At 38.4% G+C, this 18,868-nt stretch overlaps 1 protein-coding gene across 1 annotated transcript in view; it reads right to left on the bottom strand.

Annotated features, from left to right (window-relative positions):
- Nucleotides 1-6,201: 6,201 nt before the first annotated feature.
- Nucleotides 6,202-18,868, bottom strand: part of PRUNE2 (prune homolog 2) — a 124,690-nt gene continuing 112,023 nt past the window's right edge. The window contains exons 16-22 of the mRNA XM_019473644.1: nucleotides 16,385-16,516; nucleotides 16,144-16,230; nucleotides 12,666-12,764; nucleotides 10,530-10,565; nucleotides 9,978-10,016; nucleotides 8,416-8,463; nucleotides 6,202-6,223 (exon numbers count right to left, since the gene is read on the bottom strand). Of these exons, the coding sequence (XP_019329189.1) occupies nucleotides 6,202-6,223; nucleotides 8,416-8,463; nucleotides 9,978-10,016; nucleotides 10,530-10,565; nucleotides 12,666-12,764; nucleotides 16,144-16,230; nucleotides 16,385-16,516 (463 nt within the window). The remainder of the gene's footprint in view (nucleotides 6,224-8,415; nucleotides 8,464-9,977; nucleotides 10,017-10,529; nucleotides 10,566-12,665; nucleotides 12,765-16,143; nucleotides 16,231-16,384; nucleotides 16,517-18,868) is intronic.

Below are 18,868 nucleotides of genomic sequence, written 5' to 3'. Positions count from 1 at the left end.
CTTCCAAACCAAACCATCCTAACTTTTCAAATTAATTTAAAAGATGAGATTTTCATTTAATCCAATAACTTCCAAACTACCATGGGACTCATAGCTATATGGGACTATTTCCCAACTGTGTATTTGTACTTACACTTGAAGTCTTTGATACTTACTTTCATTAAGAAAACTAGATTTCCTTTATTTTTTCTGTAGTTATTCTAACACACAGTGATGAGTCCCAACAGCTCTGCCAACAGCACTTTCCTGACTTACCAGCTACAGCATAACTGCAGTTCTTTGTCCTGCAAAGCTGTAGAAATCCATAAGAGAACAAATGAGATCGGCATAAATGCTGTATGAAAGGAAATATGCATGTGTGTGAATGCAGTGGGAAACACAGCAGAAGAAGTGTTGAAAGAACAGCAGGGACCGATAACAAAGAGCACTGTTTCCAGGACACACCTCCCAGGACACTGATCCCAGCAGTAAAATCGAAGAATCTGTTTTTTATGTCAGGACCATGAGAGTTGCACTCTGGGAAGACCAGAGGTTGTCAGTGGAAGACTCTGCCAACTAACACCAGCAGGGTGGCAAAAAGGTTACAGTATATCACATACAGGGTGATATATGTGATAACTACTCAAGAGAACAAACATATGCTTCAAACAAAGGAAAAAAGTGGCCTCAGATTTATCAGACTGAAGGAAGCATGACTCTAAAGCAAAGGACCACCCAATAATAGCTACTGACTCCTAAATTGTATGAAGGACTCAAAATCCCCACACCCAAAAACTAGTTTGCTGTCTGCAGTAAAGAAGACAAGAAACGTGATGAGGACTTGGTAGCCAGCAGCTCTTGTCCTTTGTGCTCACACCCACCCTGGGAATGCATGTCCTGGTGCTTTTGAGCATGTAGGTGTGACAGTGTGAGTGAATGAAGCCTATGGGAGGAGGAGTGTGAGCAGGTGGGATCAACTTACTTCAAGATTTTGTAAATAAATATGGTCTCCTTTCACAGTATCTTGCGTTCAGCTTGCTAAACTACGTTCTCCCATACAGAAGACAATCCAGGTCATCAATTTCTGCTTTAGCGCTAAAGACTAAGCTAACAGGAATATAAATCTTGGAGAAGCGGGGAGGCAGAAAATTAACGCAGTCAGGAAACGAGTGATAATGTTAACTTACTGCATGGCAATGGATTTCCCTTTCAGCTGATATACTTTATTTTACGCCACTGAACTGTGCTGAAAACTTATGTCATGACAACCCTCCACTGAAGATCTATGAGATCTTCCACTCCTGAAGAAACAGCAAATGAGCAGAACATACAGTTTAAATACTTTTACAACTTTTTACACCTTTTTTCTTGAGAAAAAAGTTAAGATGTCCCAAATGTTCACAACATGGACTACTTAAAGACTATCAGACAACAGGAAGATGTCAACAGTTAATATACTAGGATTTTCTTTTCTGAAAATAAGGCTCCTGTGTTACTACTTACCTGCATTTTCAGCTTCTCCTTGTATAAATAACTGTGTCTATTGCACCAGCGTTCCCAGCTACAAAAGCCCTTAATCAGCATTCTGAAAACATTAGTCAAATTACTGGATGACATAAATTGCCAGGTGGTGAGGCACACAGAAGGTAAGGAAGAGAAAATATCTGAGCTCTCATTACAACGACTGATGGTATTAGGATGATCCACAGCTCTCCCAGCTACAGCATTACAGCTGGACGTAAGCATAGCCATTCCAACCCCTGAGATTTAGGGTATAAATGATCCCATATTACTGCACACCAGAGATCAAATGCCAACAAAAAACATATAAACTGTAATTAAATTATATTGGAAGGACCTGGAGAAAGATAATCAAAACAGAATTTAAGATTCCTGAAATCTAGCAGCACTTCTTTTGTATGCCATGGCCATAATTTAGTCTGCTTCTGAGGCTCAATGTAAGCCCTAAATTATCAGCCCTTAAGATCTGATAAATCTTCAAACCTATCAAAAGTCAAGGACACTATTTTCAATGAGCATGAAAGGTTAGTTTAATCCAACTTCTTTGACTTTGCACTGAAAAGGTCTAGGAGAATTCAGAGTAGCTTGCAGGTGGGTGGCAATTAAGAAGCCATAGGTTATCCCCTTTTAGCTCGTATTTGGTGCCTCACTGGCCAATGCTCCAGGTTAGCTGTCCAAAAGTCAGCCAGCTTTACTTAAAGGAGTGGCAGTACAAATTGACCCATTTGACATAGACATAGATTGGGACAGGAGCGGGCACATGGTACCAGGTAGGTAAGAGTATGGAACATCCACCAGCTCTGACTCCTTCCTTCACTGCAGTCAATAAGGTTGTTAAACTGCTCAGGGTGGTTTCACAGTCAATCTGTTTCTGTCCTGTAGCTTCTGTTTTCTGCCTAGCATATGATATGGAGTGAGATTATCTATGCATTTGATTTTTAGATAACAGCATAGACACAAATTAGACAGCAATTTGAAGAGCTCCTTCTGCTTTCTTTCAGGAACAATATTGCTAGTATCAGCAAAGCAAGGATTTGAATACACGGAGGTAGAGAATTACATCATGAGACACAGAACTGACACAGTTTCAATTTTTGGAAAGACAGGTACGTGTCCTGGTTTCAGCTGGGATAGAGTTAATTTTCTTCCTAGTAGCTGGTACAGTGCTGTGTTTTGCATTTAGGATGAGAACAAAGTTGATAACACACCGATGGTTTAGCTGTTGCTAGGTAATGCTTACACTAGTCAAGGACTTTTCAGCTTCCCATGCTCTACCGACTGAGAAGGCTGGAGGTGCACCAGAAGCTGGGAGGGGGCACAGCCAAACTGGCCAAAGGGACATTCCATACCATGTGACGTCATGCTCAGTATATAAACTGGGGGGAAGCTGGCTGGGGGGGCCGCTGCTCGGGGACTGGCTGGGCATCGGTCAGCAGGTGGTGAGCAATTGCATTGCTTTGTATATTCTTATTCTTGCTTTGTATATTCTTATTATGATTTTATTTTATTTCAATTATTACACTGTTCTTATCTCAACCCATGAGTTTTCTCACTTCTACTCTTCTGATTCTCTCCCCCATCCCACCAAGGCGGGAGGCGGGGAGACTGAGTGAGCAGCTGTGTGGTGCTTAGTTGCCAGCTGAGGTTAAACCATGACAGTAGAGAATGGAAAGAAAAAAATATTTATAACTATGCGAAGAACGGTGTTTTGAAATGGTCAAGTGTTTCCATGCACCCAGGGAATAAAGAAAAAACTTGGACCTGAAAGGAAATACTTCCAGCAGTGGGTTGCAGTTCTTTATTTCTGATTCATATGTATGTATAGGCATACAATGATATTAGATATCCTTGTATTGCTTAATCTATAATTTAAGTCAGCATAGGTCTTTTAACCAAAAAAAAATTGCAACTATTAATTTATTTCATGTGAGCACTCTGATACAGTAGAAAAAATCCATATATAAAAGGTTATATCTGTGCAATTATACGTACTATATTCCTCTTTCAACAAACTACTGATTTATTAATATTGATACATTATTGTTAGTATAATATAGAATTGCCATATCATAACATTAAAAAACTTTTCAAAATATATTAATAAGCAAAGATAACCACACCTTGATCTTGCAATCATTTTTGCACCATCACATTGATGCCCCATTTTATTTTAATGTGACATTTGGCTTAAGCAAATTACTTCCGTCTCAGGCTGCCACTATTAGTCCGCCCACACTAATCGTATGAATTCATGTATAGCTTTGCTGTTTAGTAATTTCACGCAAAGCCTTTAGAATTAAACTCACCTCTGAGCTGAGGTCCACCACTACGACCACAAATTTCTTATATCCCACTTAGGTCTCAAACAGTGCATAAAGATTTGTGCTGAACCTCTGCTTTGTGGTGAACTTCTCTTTTAGCGAACGCTTCTCTCACCTATAGCATAACACAAGTCATCTGGCTCATTCTAGGTGGCTTAAACTACAGGTCTACAGAAGACGTGACTTCATGCTGCTAAATGCTTTTAATAGTTTAGATCTAGGTGAAGCTTAATTAGCATCTGGAAGTTAATACAAATATTAATCTGTACATAAAACATTATCCCCAATATACTAAGTGACAGCACTTTTATAAGGCAGACACAAGCCAAGATTCAAATATCTGAGAAAAGGTGGAAACTACCTGATCCTAATTTAGGGCAAGGTTATAGAGCAGCAACAATGGTCAGCAGGATTAGGCCCTTCCTCTGTGAAAATTGACAGGAACTGACAGAAGGATGTGATACAGCAGGCTAACTAGTATGACAGAGATACAATGCACCACCTGTCAGTACAGAGCAAGGACTGCAGAGGTGCAGGTATTTCAGTTTTGATGCTGGCAGAGAAGAAAGCATTTGGGAAGTTCTTGCCTTTCTGACAATTTTGTCAATCTCCATTACAGTAGCTGAACAACTGTGCACACAATGATGGATGCTTGCTTCCTTGCCTGCAGACTACCTTGCAAATACAAGATACAAACTGACAGAGATGGAAATGTGCAAACCACAGAACAAAAATATCAATCTTTCAAATGAAGGACGAAATATAATTTTCACTCTCAGTTTAGGTCCTAGTGAAAAATCAAGGCTCATGCTGTCCTGTCTTTTGCTTAAACTTTATTCTCCAAGAAAACTTTTGCGTGTCTTCTCTTTCATTAATAATTCTGGACTGGAAGCAGGACTGGAGTTAGTGCACACATAAAAAGAAGGTGCAAATTACCTTGAATTGTTATGTCTAAGGACTTATTTACAAAGTAGAGAATCCACAGATGTAATTCTAGGGCATATGAGAATCTCATGAAGACAAGACTAATATTTCAGAGAGTGCGTAACACTGTTACTTCTGTTAGGACATCCCAAAAGGCAGGTGAGTCAGCAGGTTTGGAAAGTGGATGCATGTATTCATTAGGGGAAGAGAAAGCATCAGTCATACTCTTGACTCTTGCCTTTTTAAAGCAGACAAGCGGAATTCACTCGACAATTAATTTGCACTCTCTTGCAAAAGAATGGTCTGAGAGAGTGCAGTTATTTTGCAGTGAGTGTGAGGACTTACTGCAGTGTCTTTTGTGCCAGTACACAGGACAGCAGCAAACAAGAAATGCTTAGGGTTTTTTTCCTTTTCATGTTTTTACTGCTGTGCTCTATGACACAGACAATAAACTGCATTGTAATACTTCTTTTTTTTTATATTAGATACACTTTGAATAATACTTTGACATCTATTCCTAACATGAGTGTGACTCCCAACTGTAGATTTATACATTTAGCCTTCAGGTCTTAGTAGGAAATGCTAAGTATTTGTTTCATATTCATAGAATTAATAGCCTTTACAATTGGAGTTAGGATGCCATTTGAAGACTCATAACTTAAAAAAAAGTTCTGGAAAAACAGATTTAGAAAACAACAACAACAAATTAATGCTCCAAGGCTTTTAGAATATATGACAATCATTTACAGCATTAGCTCCTTCTATAAAAACTATCCCTAAAATTAAAATACTAAACTAAATTATTAAAATAAAATTAATTTCAGTTACTCATTTGTCCTCTGGGAAGTCTGTTTGATGACTAATTATTATTTTTTTAGTATATCAGTCTTTTCTGTGACCGAATAAAAAAGTCATTAGGGTTGAACGGACATGGAAAGACTTTTCAGACAGCAAGAAACAGACAAATTCAAGAAAGTCCTGCATCATTTCTAGAATTATTTTTAAACAATAAAGTTGCTGCTGCTCTGTAACACAACCAAGCTAACATTTATTTTAACAATAACTATTCTGTTCAGGTATGCATAAACATTAATATGCTGAAGACAAAAATGAAACAAAAATCCACATCCTCATTGACTTGTTCATGAGGCACGCTGTTGATAAAATGGTATCCTTTTAAACAGAAATTGCACATAGAAACCAATGCTAGATGATACAGCTTTCCCAATGAAAACTCTATTTCTGAAAACAACACAAATAACCAGGCCCAAAACTCTGCTGTTTCCATGGCAACAAGATTGGCCCTTTTGGTCTTCTTGAATTGCTGAATGACATGGAAAAATCATAAACCAAACAAAATTAACCCAAACTGCCTATTGTACACCATGGTCATGGGTGTCTCGGTGATGAAAATCCAAGCGAACCATCTTCTTCAAATGCCTGGCAATGACGCTTTTTATTTCAGGGTCATGTCAATGCTATATATTAAAGACAAAAAAACAAACACAAAAGAACAACAAAAAAAAGAAATCAGTGCTATGAAACACATGGCTAGTCATTTCCCCAATCCTGAGCTCCCACAAAATGTTAAGCGTCCTCATCTTTCATTTACTTAAATGCATTGGTGTCAAATAATTTACACACATCCTATCTACTATATATGAAAAATACACACCTTAATAAGAACTGTTACTGCTTTATTGAAATTAATAACTACATTTCCAGCAATTCCAATCTGAAGTAGACACCAGATGTGGAAAGATCCACTGGTGGAATGACACCGCAGTGTGGCAAGATATGGGTGCCCCTAAAATGTTCGTAAGAGCATGGTTCTACCATTTACTGCAAAGCACATGTCATCAAATACTTCAGAAGCATTCTTTAGAATAAGAAGTTGTCATCATAAACATTGCATCAAAATATAATTTTCTTCGCAGAATACATAACTATTTAAAGCAACTTCAATATTTATGAACTGTTACAGAACACACAGGGTTCTTTCACTGTGAATTTTTTCATAATGAGTTTTTTTAAAATGTCATGAGGAAGTGCAAGAAGTTGAACAAAATAGAACACAAGAGAGCATGACAATAGATAAAAGCCTTTGGAATAGATATGAAAAAGACAACAGAAGCAAACTATGAGCTGGGCAGACTCCAGAGAGGCTTCAGCAGAAAGCATACAGAAGAAAAGTCTGTGTAAAACTGCTGTTACCATTGTGGAGGCATATACAGGGGAAATCCTATTTCCTGAAGAAATGACACCAGAAGTGAGTGATATGACCACAGGAAAATTATTGCCACTTCTGAAGACAGATTCATAATTATGCAGAGAAAATAAATAGCAGCATTAATTTAGCATCAACTATATTTATTTATGCTAAATACAAATTCTCTTCTCATATTGCTTTTTGCTGCCCAGCTTCTCTTTTGAGAAAAACATGAAAATTGTTCAAGCCACAAAAAGACCAAAATCATAAATAAATAGTCTTTAACATGTTATTTATTTTCTGTTCTCATACTTTAAAATAACAGTTCTCATATTGACTCACTACAGAATAAACAGTGTCTGAGAAAAAAAAAAAGATGCTCAGATTTTATGTCAACTGCTCTAGGAATCAGGAATTTAGCTTATGGTTCTAACCTCTGTATCAGGTATGATACTGTGATAGTTTACTAGAGTACAATTTTATTTTAAAAAAGTGAAAAGAAAAGCTCCGTTTTATTTATGCATCTGTTTGCTACATGTGCTTCTAATTATTTGCCTGCTTATTAGTACTCATGTTATTGATGGAATCTTTTACTGAGGAGTCAGGTTTACTATATGCTATTTCCTGAACAATATTCCAGTGTGAGACACCGGTGTATTTCTACACACCAGTCAGACAGGTAGGGACTGCAAAGTCCCCAGTCACTCCTCCCCTGGACACGCTGGCCAGGAATATACACACTGCCACCATGGCTAGTCCTCCTGGCATGCTATTCTAGCAACGAACTGTTAGTGCTTGTGTGACAAACTACAGCTACAAACACCCTCACTGACGCACAGTAAGAGCAGTGCAGGGTTTTCCATTCGCATGCTTCAGTTATGGTATCAGAAGGAGGAACAGCATGCCAGAGGACTGACACATTCCCATTTCCAAGGGAACCAGTCCTGCTTTGAAAGGGAGTCATAAAGATACTGGAGATTTAATCAGGGAAATAACTATGAAAGAAGCTGAGAAGCACAAAAAGCAAAGAGAAGACATCAAGAGCACGACCCAGAAATCAAAGTAAAATATAAAACTTTTTTATCTCTGAATGAGAATGGCAAGTTTACCACTTTACTTTTAATTGAGGATAATGCATGGGACCATCTTCACTCTGATCGTTACACTTTTTCTATCTGTTTTTCACATAACTTAACCTGAATATCCTCAGGCTAAGAATTCTATCTGTCTCTGCTTGGAAGTGGTCGAGGACACTTTAAACACATCTGCAATGCAAACATAGTAAATCCTAACTTCAGTGCTTGTTCTGCTTGCATATGTCAAATCAAGTTCCTGAAAATAACTATAAAAGCATTTAGGTCTCCAAAAAGCTTTTATGGAGTCTACCCAGCCTCAGTTCCTAGCAGCGTGGTTGTAAAATAATGTTAAAATGTAATGACAGTATTAGGCATAAATCCTTACTCCTGCTCCACTGAAGTCATTTCTGGATCATTGGAGAGGCAGCTAGTTCTGGGTACAAGGAAAAAGAGGTAGTAGTAAACATTTCTTCTGTGTTTATTTCTTTCTCTTTTTAAATATGACATCAAATTTGGGGGATGTAATAACTAACTGTAGTGATTATCTTTGACGGCACAAACACACAAATGTTATTGATAGGAATGTAGTGATCTTAGTGCCTGCAACACAAATTAGTTTGAGTAATACATTTTTAAGCTATTTCTTGTAAGTTGGGGAAGGGAAACGCACTACAGTGACTTCATACATCCAACGATAACAATAACCAGTGATGCCTCATATGAATATTTAGTTCCCCTTTCACTTGCTATGCTGTAGCCTGCACTCTTTTAAATGAAAGGAGTAACAAGGAAGCAGCCTTCTTCCACAGAGTTTTCATTGTCATATACTACAATGCATTTGAAAATGTTTGAATAGAAGGGATAGAAGTTGCATTTCAAGGTTGGGTTGGCCTCTTTTCTTTAACAAAATATTCAGGTGGTACCAGATAACTACTTATGTGAATTTATTGCTTCTGAGGCAGTCTAACTGCTAGAATCAAAAAGCAGTGGCCAGTGTTTTGGGTATTTCTCTGTGGTCATTTTAAAAGCTAGTCTCAAGAGAACCGGAGGAAAATGTGTACCGCAAAAGAAGAAACTTTAGAAAAAATACAACAAAGAAGAAGCAGTAAGATGAAAATTCTGAAGTGCATAAGCTAAAGGAAGGAGACTGAAAAGAAACTTCAAAAACTCAAAATCTTTGGTTACAAAAACGGCAGGGAAGATGTCATACTAGAACAGGTAGACACAGCTCCCTTCTCCAGAATCTTGTGTACAATACACACGTGAAAAAAGTGCACTGGATACTCTCCAAGCTCTGCTCAGTGAGTCAAGGATTGTGTCCTTCCAGTTAAGGATTTCTATGGTACTTTACACCATACTGCCTCAGTATGTTAAAGTCAAAGCACAGAGTTACAAGTTTAAAGTATCTGATCATCAGCCGACACTGATTTATTAAGTGACCATAGACAATATTATCAAGTATAATCCACAGGCCTATCCAACCAACACTGGAAAGACAGGAAAAGTTACCTACCTTAACTGAGAATGAGGTACAATATCTATCCCTAACTTAGTAATTGTAAAAAATAATTTTTAAAAAGAACTACCTCCTAAAAACTTTATGAATCATCTGACATCATGGGTGAAGGGTAGAGAATGTTTAATAACCATTTTAATGGAGTAAAAAAGTTATTTTAGTCTTCCCCATGACTATAGAAACAATCATCAAAAAATAGCAAAAAAGTTTTTTATAGTGTAAGGGTATGATTATTCCTTACTGAGACCCAACGGTACAAAAGCAGGCTGCTTATAGTGAGAGGGGAAGTCAATTCACAAATGTGGCAACTTACACAGTAATTGAAACTACGAGCTGATTGCTGTACCAAACATGTAATGTACTACTGCATTCAATCTATTCCTGTGAAACAAGTAAATACAATGCCAGCATCCAGCTGAAAGCTATCTTACTTAGCTGTTTCTGAAGTTTCCCTCAGCTCTTCATCCAGTCTGCATGAGTAAAAGTTATTGATATAAAGAAACAAAGAAGCAAGCAGAGCATAAGAGAGCAGAGCAATAGCAGAGCAAAGAATATAGTACATGCTTCTAAAATAGGCACCCAGTATTATGCACTCACCCTAAAGCTCTTCAGTTCAGTATGATACCATTTATCCCTGTGCTCAATCCACCTTTAATTTTAACTCCTTATTTAGCTCATTTGGAGGCAGAAACATAAAAGCAGCAGGGATCTGAGGCATGCCCAGTGGACAGAGGTGAAAGCATTCAGTTGCTCTATCACATAGTATTAAACTAGCTGCAGCCTGGGCCAAGTCAAGGACGTTTCCAGTTGAGTAAGTTTTATTTGCAAGGGAGGCTGATCTCAACAGCTTGAAGGGGAAAGTAAGATTCCACATCATTGCAAGTCCTCTCTCATTCAGCTGTTGAGGTCACCTGCAGGTGAAAGGCTGTCACACAGATTCACTCCATTATGAGCAGCAGCATGGGCTAGAAAGCAAGTTTTACCTCATTCTTCTCTTAATACACTTCTCTTCATCATACCTTACAAGATAAGAGTGGGTGAAGGAAGAGAAAAGATGTACAAGTTCATGATACAACAGGCACATTGTATCCCACTTCAGTAAAAACTACCAAACAACCACACAACCCAAATACCGGCATAACCCTATATACTTTCTACAGGTGGGATTCCTCATGACCATAGGTGATATTTCTGTTCTCACCAGTGGAGTAATCATGAAGCTGAAACCTGAATTTTATTTTATTTTGCTACAGGAATCTTTCTCAATTTGCAGCAGCAGAAGGGAAGCTATCAGCTGAACACTGCTCTTCTCCCTGTGGCATGGGAATAACCACTCACAGTGCCTTGCATGCACTCACCCACTAAATCTTCGTATCACAACATCTTGAAAATGCTTGCCACCAATGGGCACACTTGTCACCTTTTGATTTTTTTCTTCAGCAAAATCATGATCTCTTATCTGGCTGCAGATGACATGAAGTAGGCAGTTCCCTAAAATTTCTTAAGCTTTAAGTTCTAAAGTTTCTTTGGTACTGATGCTGTGATCATTTCACCTTTGGTATGAGAGGTGAATGGACTTTCCAAACAGTTTTCAGTCTACAGGGAAGAAAAGATGTGTGTAACACAGATGTGTGTACTGCTACAGACAGTGTAACAGTAAAACAGCAAGGAAGCAGAGAGAGAAACACCCTGAAGTATCAGGTTAAGGTTTGTATCAAAGGGAACTATAAGAAATTAAAATGTTTACGGGAACATTACAAAGGGAGGGAAGGAGGAAGTGATGGAGGGAGGATGAAAAAATTTTAGGGATGTTAAAACATTCTGGACATGTCTTTATCAAGTGACCAACAACCTCTGTGCTCCACATTCTTTGCATCACTCCACCTATAAAGAATTTACAGCAGCAAATAAATTTGAGTGAAAGTCCCTATGATCCCTGATCTCACTACTAATTTACTATTTTTATGAGTGCCACTGCAAGAACTGAGCTTCCCACTTGCTCCCTGGAATTACACCACAAGTATCAGAGCAACCACCACCTCGATGAAGGAAATTATGCTGCTTTTACAACTATTGTGAGGCAGGTGTCAAAACTCCTGCCTGGCATGAAGAGATGTATGACAGCTCCAAAAGAAGTGTTCTTCATACCCAGTCACTTACAAACCATAAGGAAAAGACAATCATACTTGTGTATTTACTCATCAAAATACTTTCTAGAACAGAACGTTCGCCTGTTCAAAACCTAGGACATTTGATAAAAAGAATAATAAAAAAAAAAGCATTCCTGAACAGCATATCTTTTTAATGATGACCCACATGAAAACCATGATTGATTTCCAAGGGTTTCAGTCCTGGTATACCATTTCAGTTTGTTGTTTTCGGGTCTGAAAAAAAGCCAGCTGAGGTGAGCAATTCAAATTAACTTCCTACAATTTTTGAATAGATATCTTTCCTTTAGAAATACTTGCATTTAAAAAACCCTTTACACATAAGAAGCAAGAACTGAGACACTGTCTTTCAGTGGTTCTGGGTTAAACCATGAAAATCAACAAGATAAGGAATGGCGAACCTATGGACTTTCAGTGGCTTTCTATTGAACAGGCTATCTTTGAATTATTGTTTCAGTTCAAAGCTCTCTATGACTAAAACTTAAAACCACTTTTACTTAAATAGTGGTAAACATTATGGAAAAAATATAGCATAGGTGATACCAGTGGAAGGGTTAAACTTTTTTCCTATTTTCTTTCTGGATTGCTATTGGTGAGTGAACAGTCTGTTCCAATTTGGATTTTATAGTCACACGGTTGATGAAGGGACTCTGAGCCTCAAAGTTTTTCTTCATTTTATCAGCAGTATCATTTGGTCCAGTACAAAACCCTCCTCTTCCCATAAATGTTGGTTCCCCTTGGAGTATATATTTATTGTGTTTTGTGTTTTCGTTACACAGTGTTTTCCTGCTTCTGAGTTTGACAGTGGAATTTTTGTGGAACAACACATAAACATTTGTAACAATATCAGGAAGGGACTTCCTCTTTTTCTTATAGACTCTGAAACAGTATTATTATTTTGTGGAAATAGTTTCCATTAGAACACGTACACGCTTACTGTACATCACTTACTTGACAATACTGTCTGGTATGTGCACGTATTCCATTGGAATCATCTCACGAAGTTCCGCCAACGTGTTGACATACTGTATCTTACTGCTGAACTTAGAGCTGAAATACAGAAATGACATGTTAATTGACTTTCCCCCCAAAATCTTTTATGATATATTAAAAAAAAAGAGAAGGGTTTTCCTTATGTATGAAATAACTAAGCATTTTGTTTTTCATATTTCAATTACAGAGTTCAGCTGATCATGAGCATACCTGAGTTCTAGTGAGGCTGAAATCAAGTCTAGACCTTTTGCTGTTCCTTGCTTAGGCTGTATCACAGTATTTAGGACAACATTATAAATTATAATGCCTACGTACTAGGCAATGCAATTAGTTTTACCATTCGAAGGAGATATATTAAAGAAAAAAGAATCAAATCCCCTACAGCATACTTACATGTAGAAAGAGATGGGAAGCATTCACTTAACGTGGTCATGATGAATTAACATGAAGTGATCATGATGAATTAGCATTTATATTTGACACTGGTTCTCAATCAAACATAATAAAACTGAACGTCCTCACTTGTTTAGATGAGTACAGATCTGATTGTGTATGTGCACATCTATTCTTACTGCAGGGCCTTCTTATGAGGAAATACTTCCCTTGTTTATTTCAGCTGTGCTATATGATCATTTATTGTGTTTGAGAAATGATAACTCAGAAAAATTGTTCAGAAAACGCACTTAAAAAATTAAGGCCATTCATTTGTCTAACCTGAATTATTTGATATGTATCAGCTTATGAGAAATCTATCTTCTCATTTGGCTCATAAAGCAATTTTCCAAATTTAGCTCTGGTTGTATTTAGATAGTCTTTTAACATCCGTTACAGTGAGGAATGCACATTGACCATAAATGTTCTTAAGTGTAGACCATGAAAAACAGAACATACTCTTCCTATTTACTGCTGATTTGGGGGTATGACCAGACAACATGAAGGCTCTGAAACAGCTCTGAGCAGATGGTTACTGCCCCTCCCCTTACCATACATATCTTCCTAATAAGGTAAAGTGAGACAACTGAAACAGGAATACATGAAGGTACTGTGAATAGTTTAAGATCAACCATTTTAATTTGCCTCTGTACCAGATCAGTATCACTAGTCACACGCACTGGAGCAGACCAATGGTCACGTTCTAAGATGCATGAATCACTCACAATTATCCAGTCAAAGCCATGATAACATACAGATAATTCTTAGCATTTTATCCACAATTATAATCATAGTCTGCATCATCTGAACTGCCAGCCAAACTAACTTGGCAAGCTGCAAGCCAATCAGAAGCTTCTAAAGACTGGGGGGTGGAATAAAAAAAAATCTTTCAAGGGTTAATTTTTCCACTTGAGGATTCTCCTGGGTCCACTAATTCCACCACAATGATTGATTTCTGAGTAATTGCTTCATGTGGGATTCTGTGTATGGGCATCCCAAATACATGATCGAAATAAGAAGTCCTTGTTTCTTTCAGACTTTAGGGGAGGCACGCTGCCAATAGTAGTAAACTTCCTATTATTTAAATATTTCCATCAAATGCCAAATATCTTTCACAGACACTTGTTTTATTAGAAATCTAATTTCTTACCTAACACAGCTAAGATGATCTCTAGTGTGAATATCTGGTCCATAAAGAGAATCTAGGATCTATCTTTGCAACTACCAGTTCTTTCATCCTCTGTATTCAGACAACCGTTTAGTGTTTGTCAGTCAAGATGAGTCCCAGACTCCACTGAATGACCTTGCCAGTTTTTGAAGTAGAATTGACTGTAGCACACCCTCAGTGACTTGACTGTCCCTTGCCATTCTGTTGTCTTTCAGTTTCTTGATTCCTACTGTTTTGTCCCGCATCTCAGCTGAAATAGAATTAAAATTATGTTGCTCATGTTTAGCTACCTCATTGAAATCTCCACTTGCCTTGGGACCAATTCATTTCTAACTCTAAAATTCCCACTGTGCCTGTCAGTGGTTTGGTGAACAGCTCGGGGCTAGCAAACTAAGCTACAGCCATCGGCCTTCAATCTAATCAAGTTTCTATCTCCTTACATTTCTTGTTACTGAATTGACTCTCTCTTTTCATGCCTCCCGCAGTTTTTTACTCAGCTGTCTCATAGTGCTCTTCTGTCCTCGGTGAGGGTTCAAATATCTTATGTCAACTTCCACAAAAGTCACACTGGCTATGTATCCTGCCCACCTTTCTTCAGCTCCCATTTGCACTTCACTTTCTTCTTGCACAGGGACTCAACCTACTTGGCTGAAATGGAGAGTTTAACTCGTCTCTATTGTGTCTAGTTTTGTACTGCTGATTTGCTTTGCCAAACTATTTAGAGCGGACCTTTTCTCCTGTGTGGCAATGCAAAACCTCTAGTCACTGCTGCTCAGTATGGTCATTCTGAATAAATGACTAATGAATTGAAACAGACGTGGCATATTTGATTTTTTTTTAATTTTACTGCCTACCTTTCCTCTAGGAGCAAATAGGATGCCAACAGAAATATCTCAGACACCGAATGCAACTCAGTGAATCCCCATCATTACTGTTGATAATTCCAAGTATTGTTTCCCTGTTACTCTGGTATTTTTAATTGTCACTTTCTAATTGGTATTAAAGACACCATATCTGAAAGAAGCCCCCTTATGACACTGCCTGTCGCACTTTGGCAGTGATGGGGGAACTCATGTGCTTCCCCATCCCAATGTCACCCTGTCAGGACAGAGCACCCTGCGACAGACACCTCCAGTGTCCTCATCTGCAGCCTGGGGACAGACCTCTCTGAGGTTATTCGCCGTGTGGCTTCTGTAGACGATGCTGCTTCTCTTGCCTGAAGCAACTCCTTCTCACATCTGTCAGTCTGCTCTCCTTGATCTCAGGATTTCAACGGCATACTTGCCCATCTTCTTCAACAACTTGTGAGGTCTTCAGGGTCTGTAACATTTCTTTGCTTTTTTATTAATCAAAGCATTGTTTTTGGTGGCATTAAACCTTTTTTGGAACCAGAACCCCTGTGCATTCAAACAGCTCAGGGTGCTGGCAGTCCTCTTGCATGAGCAGCAACTAATTTTTTTTAAACCCAGAATTGTAGCTTAATCTTGTCCTGTAGCCAGGATTTTTTTAATGAGCTGATTATCATTACATGCAGACCCCTTTTCTACATGCCTTTCAGCTGGGCTTGGAACAAAGACAGTTTTAAGGGACTGAATTCCCAGTTCTGCATACACATACAGGTTTACGATATCATGCCTCTGATGTCTGCAACTAGATACTCATATAAATCACGGGGTTTTTTCCACTCACTTTAGGAAAGTCAGCTTCAGCTGTCAAAATCCCAACATGAACTGTAAAATGAGTACTCTTCAGTGAAACATTAACAGCGATGTTTGATGATTTAGGGTGCTTCTGTATTCTTAGGGACATAGAAAATCACTGTTGTTCACTACATACCTTATAAAAGGTCGTGTCACAGCCAGAATTGTCCTGATAAACCATGATGGATGAACAATTATAAATGATTTCAAATTCTTCCGTAATCTAAGTAAAAAAGAAATGGTTTCTTAAAAAACCAAAAAAACCCACAAAACATACAGAAAGATCATATACAGTGAACACTGTCATACAAGGGAGTAACAGAAATGGACAGTGTTTAAAATAATGGCTGTGGATCAGAAAGGAAAATACTACTCACCGTCGATCAATCATCTGGTAACATTTTTTCATCCAACCCAGTCCAGGCATCCTCCTTCTTGGTGTTGCTCCATTCAAGTAGACAATCATATAGTCTTCAGCTACCATCAGCTCTAAGGTACTGATTACATAGCTGATGAAAGTACAGAAGTAAGTGAGCACATACTTTACATTATCCACTTAAGCCCTAACTAAAGCAGTCTACTAGGAATAAATCAAAGCAGACTAAGCAATTTATGACAAGACAGTGTTTTCTTTTCCTTTAAACCAAAGCAAACATTTAGCACTGGTTGCCATGCTACCTGTAGATGTAAAACTAGAAAACCACAATCTTATCTGCATCTTCAGAAATATGTGGTTTCCTTACAAAGATACAGTTTCATAGTGAGTTTTCAGATCTCACAAGTGACTGCTTTTTCTTAAAAGGGCATTAAATCATGAGATTTTGCAAGGGAGAGCATGGCAGGACCATGTGAAGTTCCAGGAACTTCTGAAATTTACTGTTGAGAAACTTGTCTTCACTATTAATCGTCCTGTTTGTTCAATGCAAAAATAATAAGGGTCAGGAGAAGATACTTGTCTATAATTCTTGTGATCCTCACACTACTGCTACTGAATCTGTGACTGCCAACTACAAACACTTTGAATCTCAAAGCTAATAAAACTTGTCCATCAACCTGCCTTCTGACGGGACAGAGCACTCCATGGCATCACTTCATTTTGTGAGCAAAACACTCCGAACACTTATTAAATTCCTCAGCTTGGCAATGGTAATTCAGACAGAACAGTGCTCTTGGGGCCAAACTCACCCTACCTAGAAAAGCACAGTACTCAGTCAAATGAAAGGGTAGCTTTAAGTTCTTGTTCAGGGCTATATATGCAGATGCTCCGCTCAGTAGTCCCTACCTCACCTGGGAGTTGTTCATCACAGGAATGTTCAAATTGTTCTCTCTACTATCCAGCCCCAAGGCATGTCTATGTAAAAACTACAGTGAAAAATTAGGAGTCACACCTTAAAAACCTGAATGCCTGAGTGCACTCACTACAAAAGGCAGCTCTATCCCTGAGCATAATGGCCCCTTTCACAGGTGTATGGGAATGACTCACAGTCTAATCTGACCCTTAAATTCTTTAAAGATGCAGTTTCTTTCAAAGAATAGTAGTAAATCTAGTTCTCACCAAAGAGAGTGATATTTTACCCGGGCATAAAGTAGGCAGTCATTAACTGACCAGTTCCATGCATTTGACAAATCCCATCTAAATCACTACTCACTAAATGCTTTTCACTGCACTCTCTCTCACTTTGCAGTTGTGCATTCCCTGCTTTTGCCCGACATTTGTGAAGGCTCATGTCTAACAGAGAAATATCAAAGCAAGGGATTGTATGAACATTCTGATGCAAGAAGCTTAATTTAACTGAACCTACTGACTATTTGACAGGTTATGAAATTAGCCTTTCCCATAGGGCATAACATCTAGTGCTTTAAAGGCATTTAGCCACTGAAACATACAGAAAAGTGTGTATAAGTATTTCTCAAAACACTAGAAGCCTTTCAGTTATAGAAACAGAGACAGTCTGAAAAATGTCTATGTTTGCTTAGGTGCAAAGGCAATTCTGAATGTTATGAATAATCAGTTACAATAAGAACAATCATGCATACTTCTCATCAGGAATAAGAGGATTATTACAACAAAAAGGAATCTCTGCTAGTTTTTTAGTTAGATCTCACTTACCTCATATACTTTCACTCAACAGCTCTTATTCACTGTGGGTTGAATTAGAACACTTGCCATTTTAGGGATGCTGAGCTCTCTTGCAAACCTTACCCAACTGGTAATTTCTTATTTGGTAATAATGGTAATTTCTTTATTATTTGAAAAGATGGACAGAATTTTTCTAATTGACTAGAACAATTCACTCACTCTGAAAGCAGAAGTGCTGGGTTTGATTTTCAAAGTGTAGTTTTTCAAGTTGTGATTCTTTTAAAAAAAACTTTTAATCTCTAGACTGTATCAGGCAGCCACAAATGAAACAGCAGAATTTTCTGTGTGGTTCTGCATCATTTAGAAGAACTTTTGAGGTTTTTTTGGGACTCGCTTTGAGAAACCTGGTCTACTGGGGGCTGATGGGGTCCATCTGTCAGAGAAGAGGAAGAGCATGTTCGGTCATAGGCTTGCCAAGCTGGTGAAGAGGGCTTTAAACTAGAGCTGCCAGGTGAGGGGAACCTCAATCCATCCGACTCCTACCAGTTTGATGCCAGGGCCAGCAAGAGATGCCCAGAGCCTGGAGAAGGAACACAGGCCAGCAGGAGAGCGCCTGAAGAGCAGCACAAAGGAACTCCAGCTGTTAAGACAGCTTCATCGGGGACCCAACTTAAATGCCTCTATGCAAACGCACGTAGCATGGGGAATAACCAAGAGGAGTTAGAGACGTGCGCACGCCTGCAGGGCTACGACCTTATTGGCATCACGGAGACGTGGTGGG

Source organism: Aptenodytes forsteri, unplaced genomic scaffold (genome assembly GCF_000699145.1).
Source record: "Aptenodytes forsteri isolate BGI_AS27 unplaced genomic scaffold, ASM69914v1 Scaffold151, whole genome shotgun sequence".
In the NCBI taxonomy this organism is placed as follows: Eukaryota; Metazoa; Chordata; class Aves; order Sphenisciformes; family Spheniscidae; genus Aptenodytes; species Aptenodytes forsteri.
Note: the sequence above shows the minus strand (reverse complement) of the source record. Positions and strands in the feature narration are given on the sequence as shown.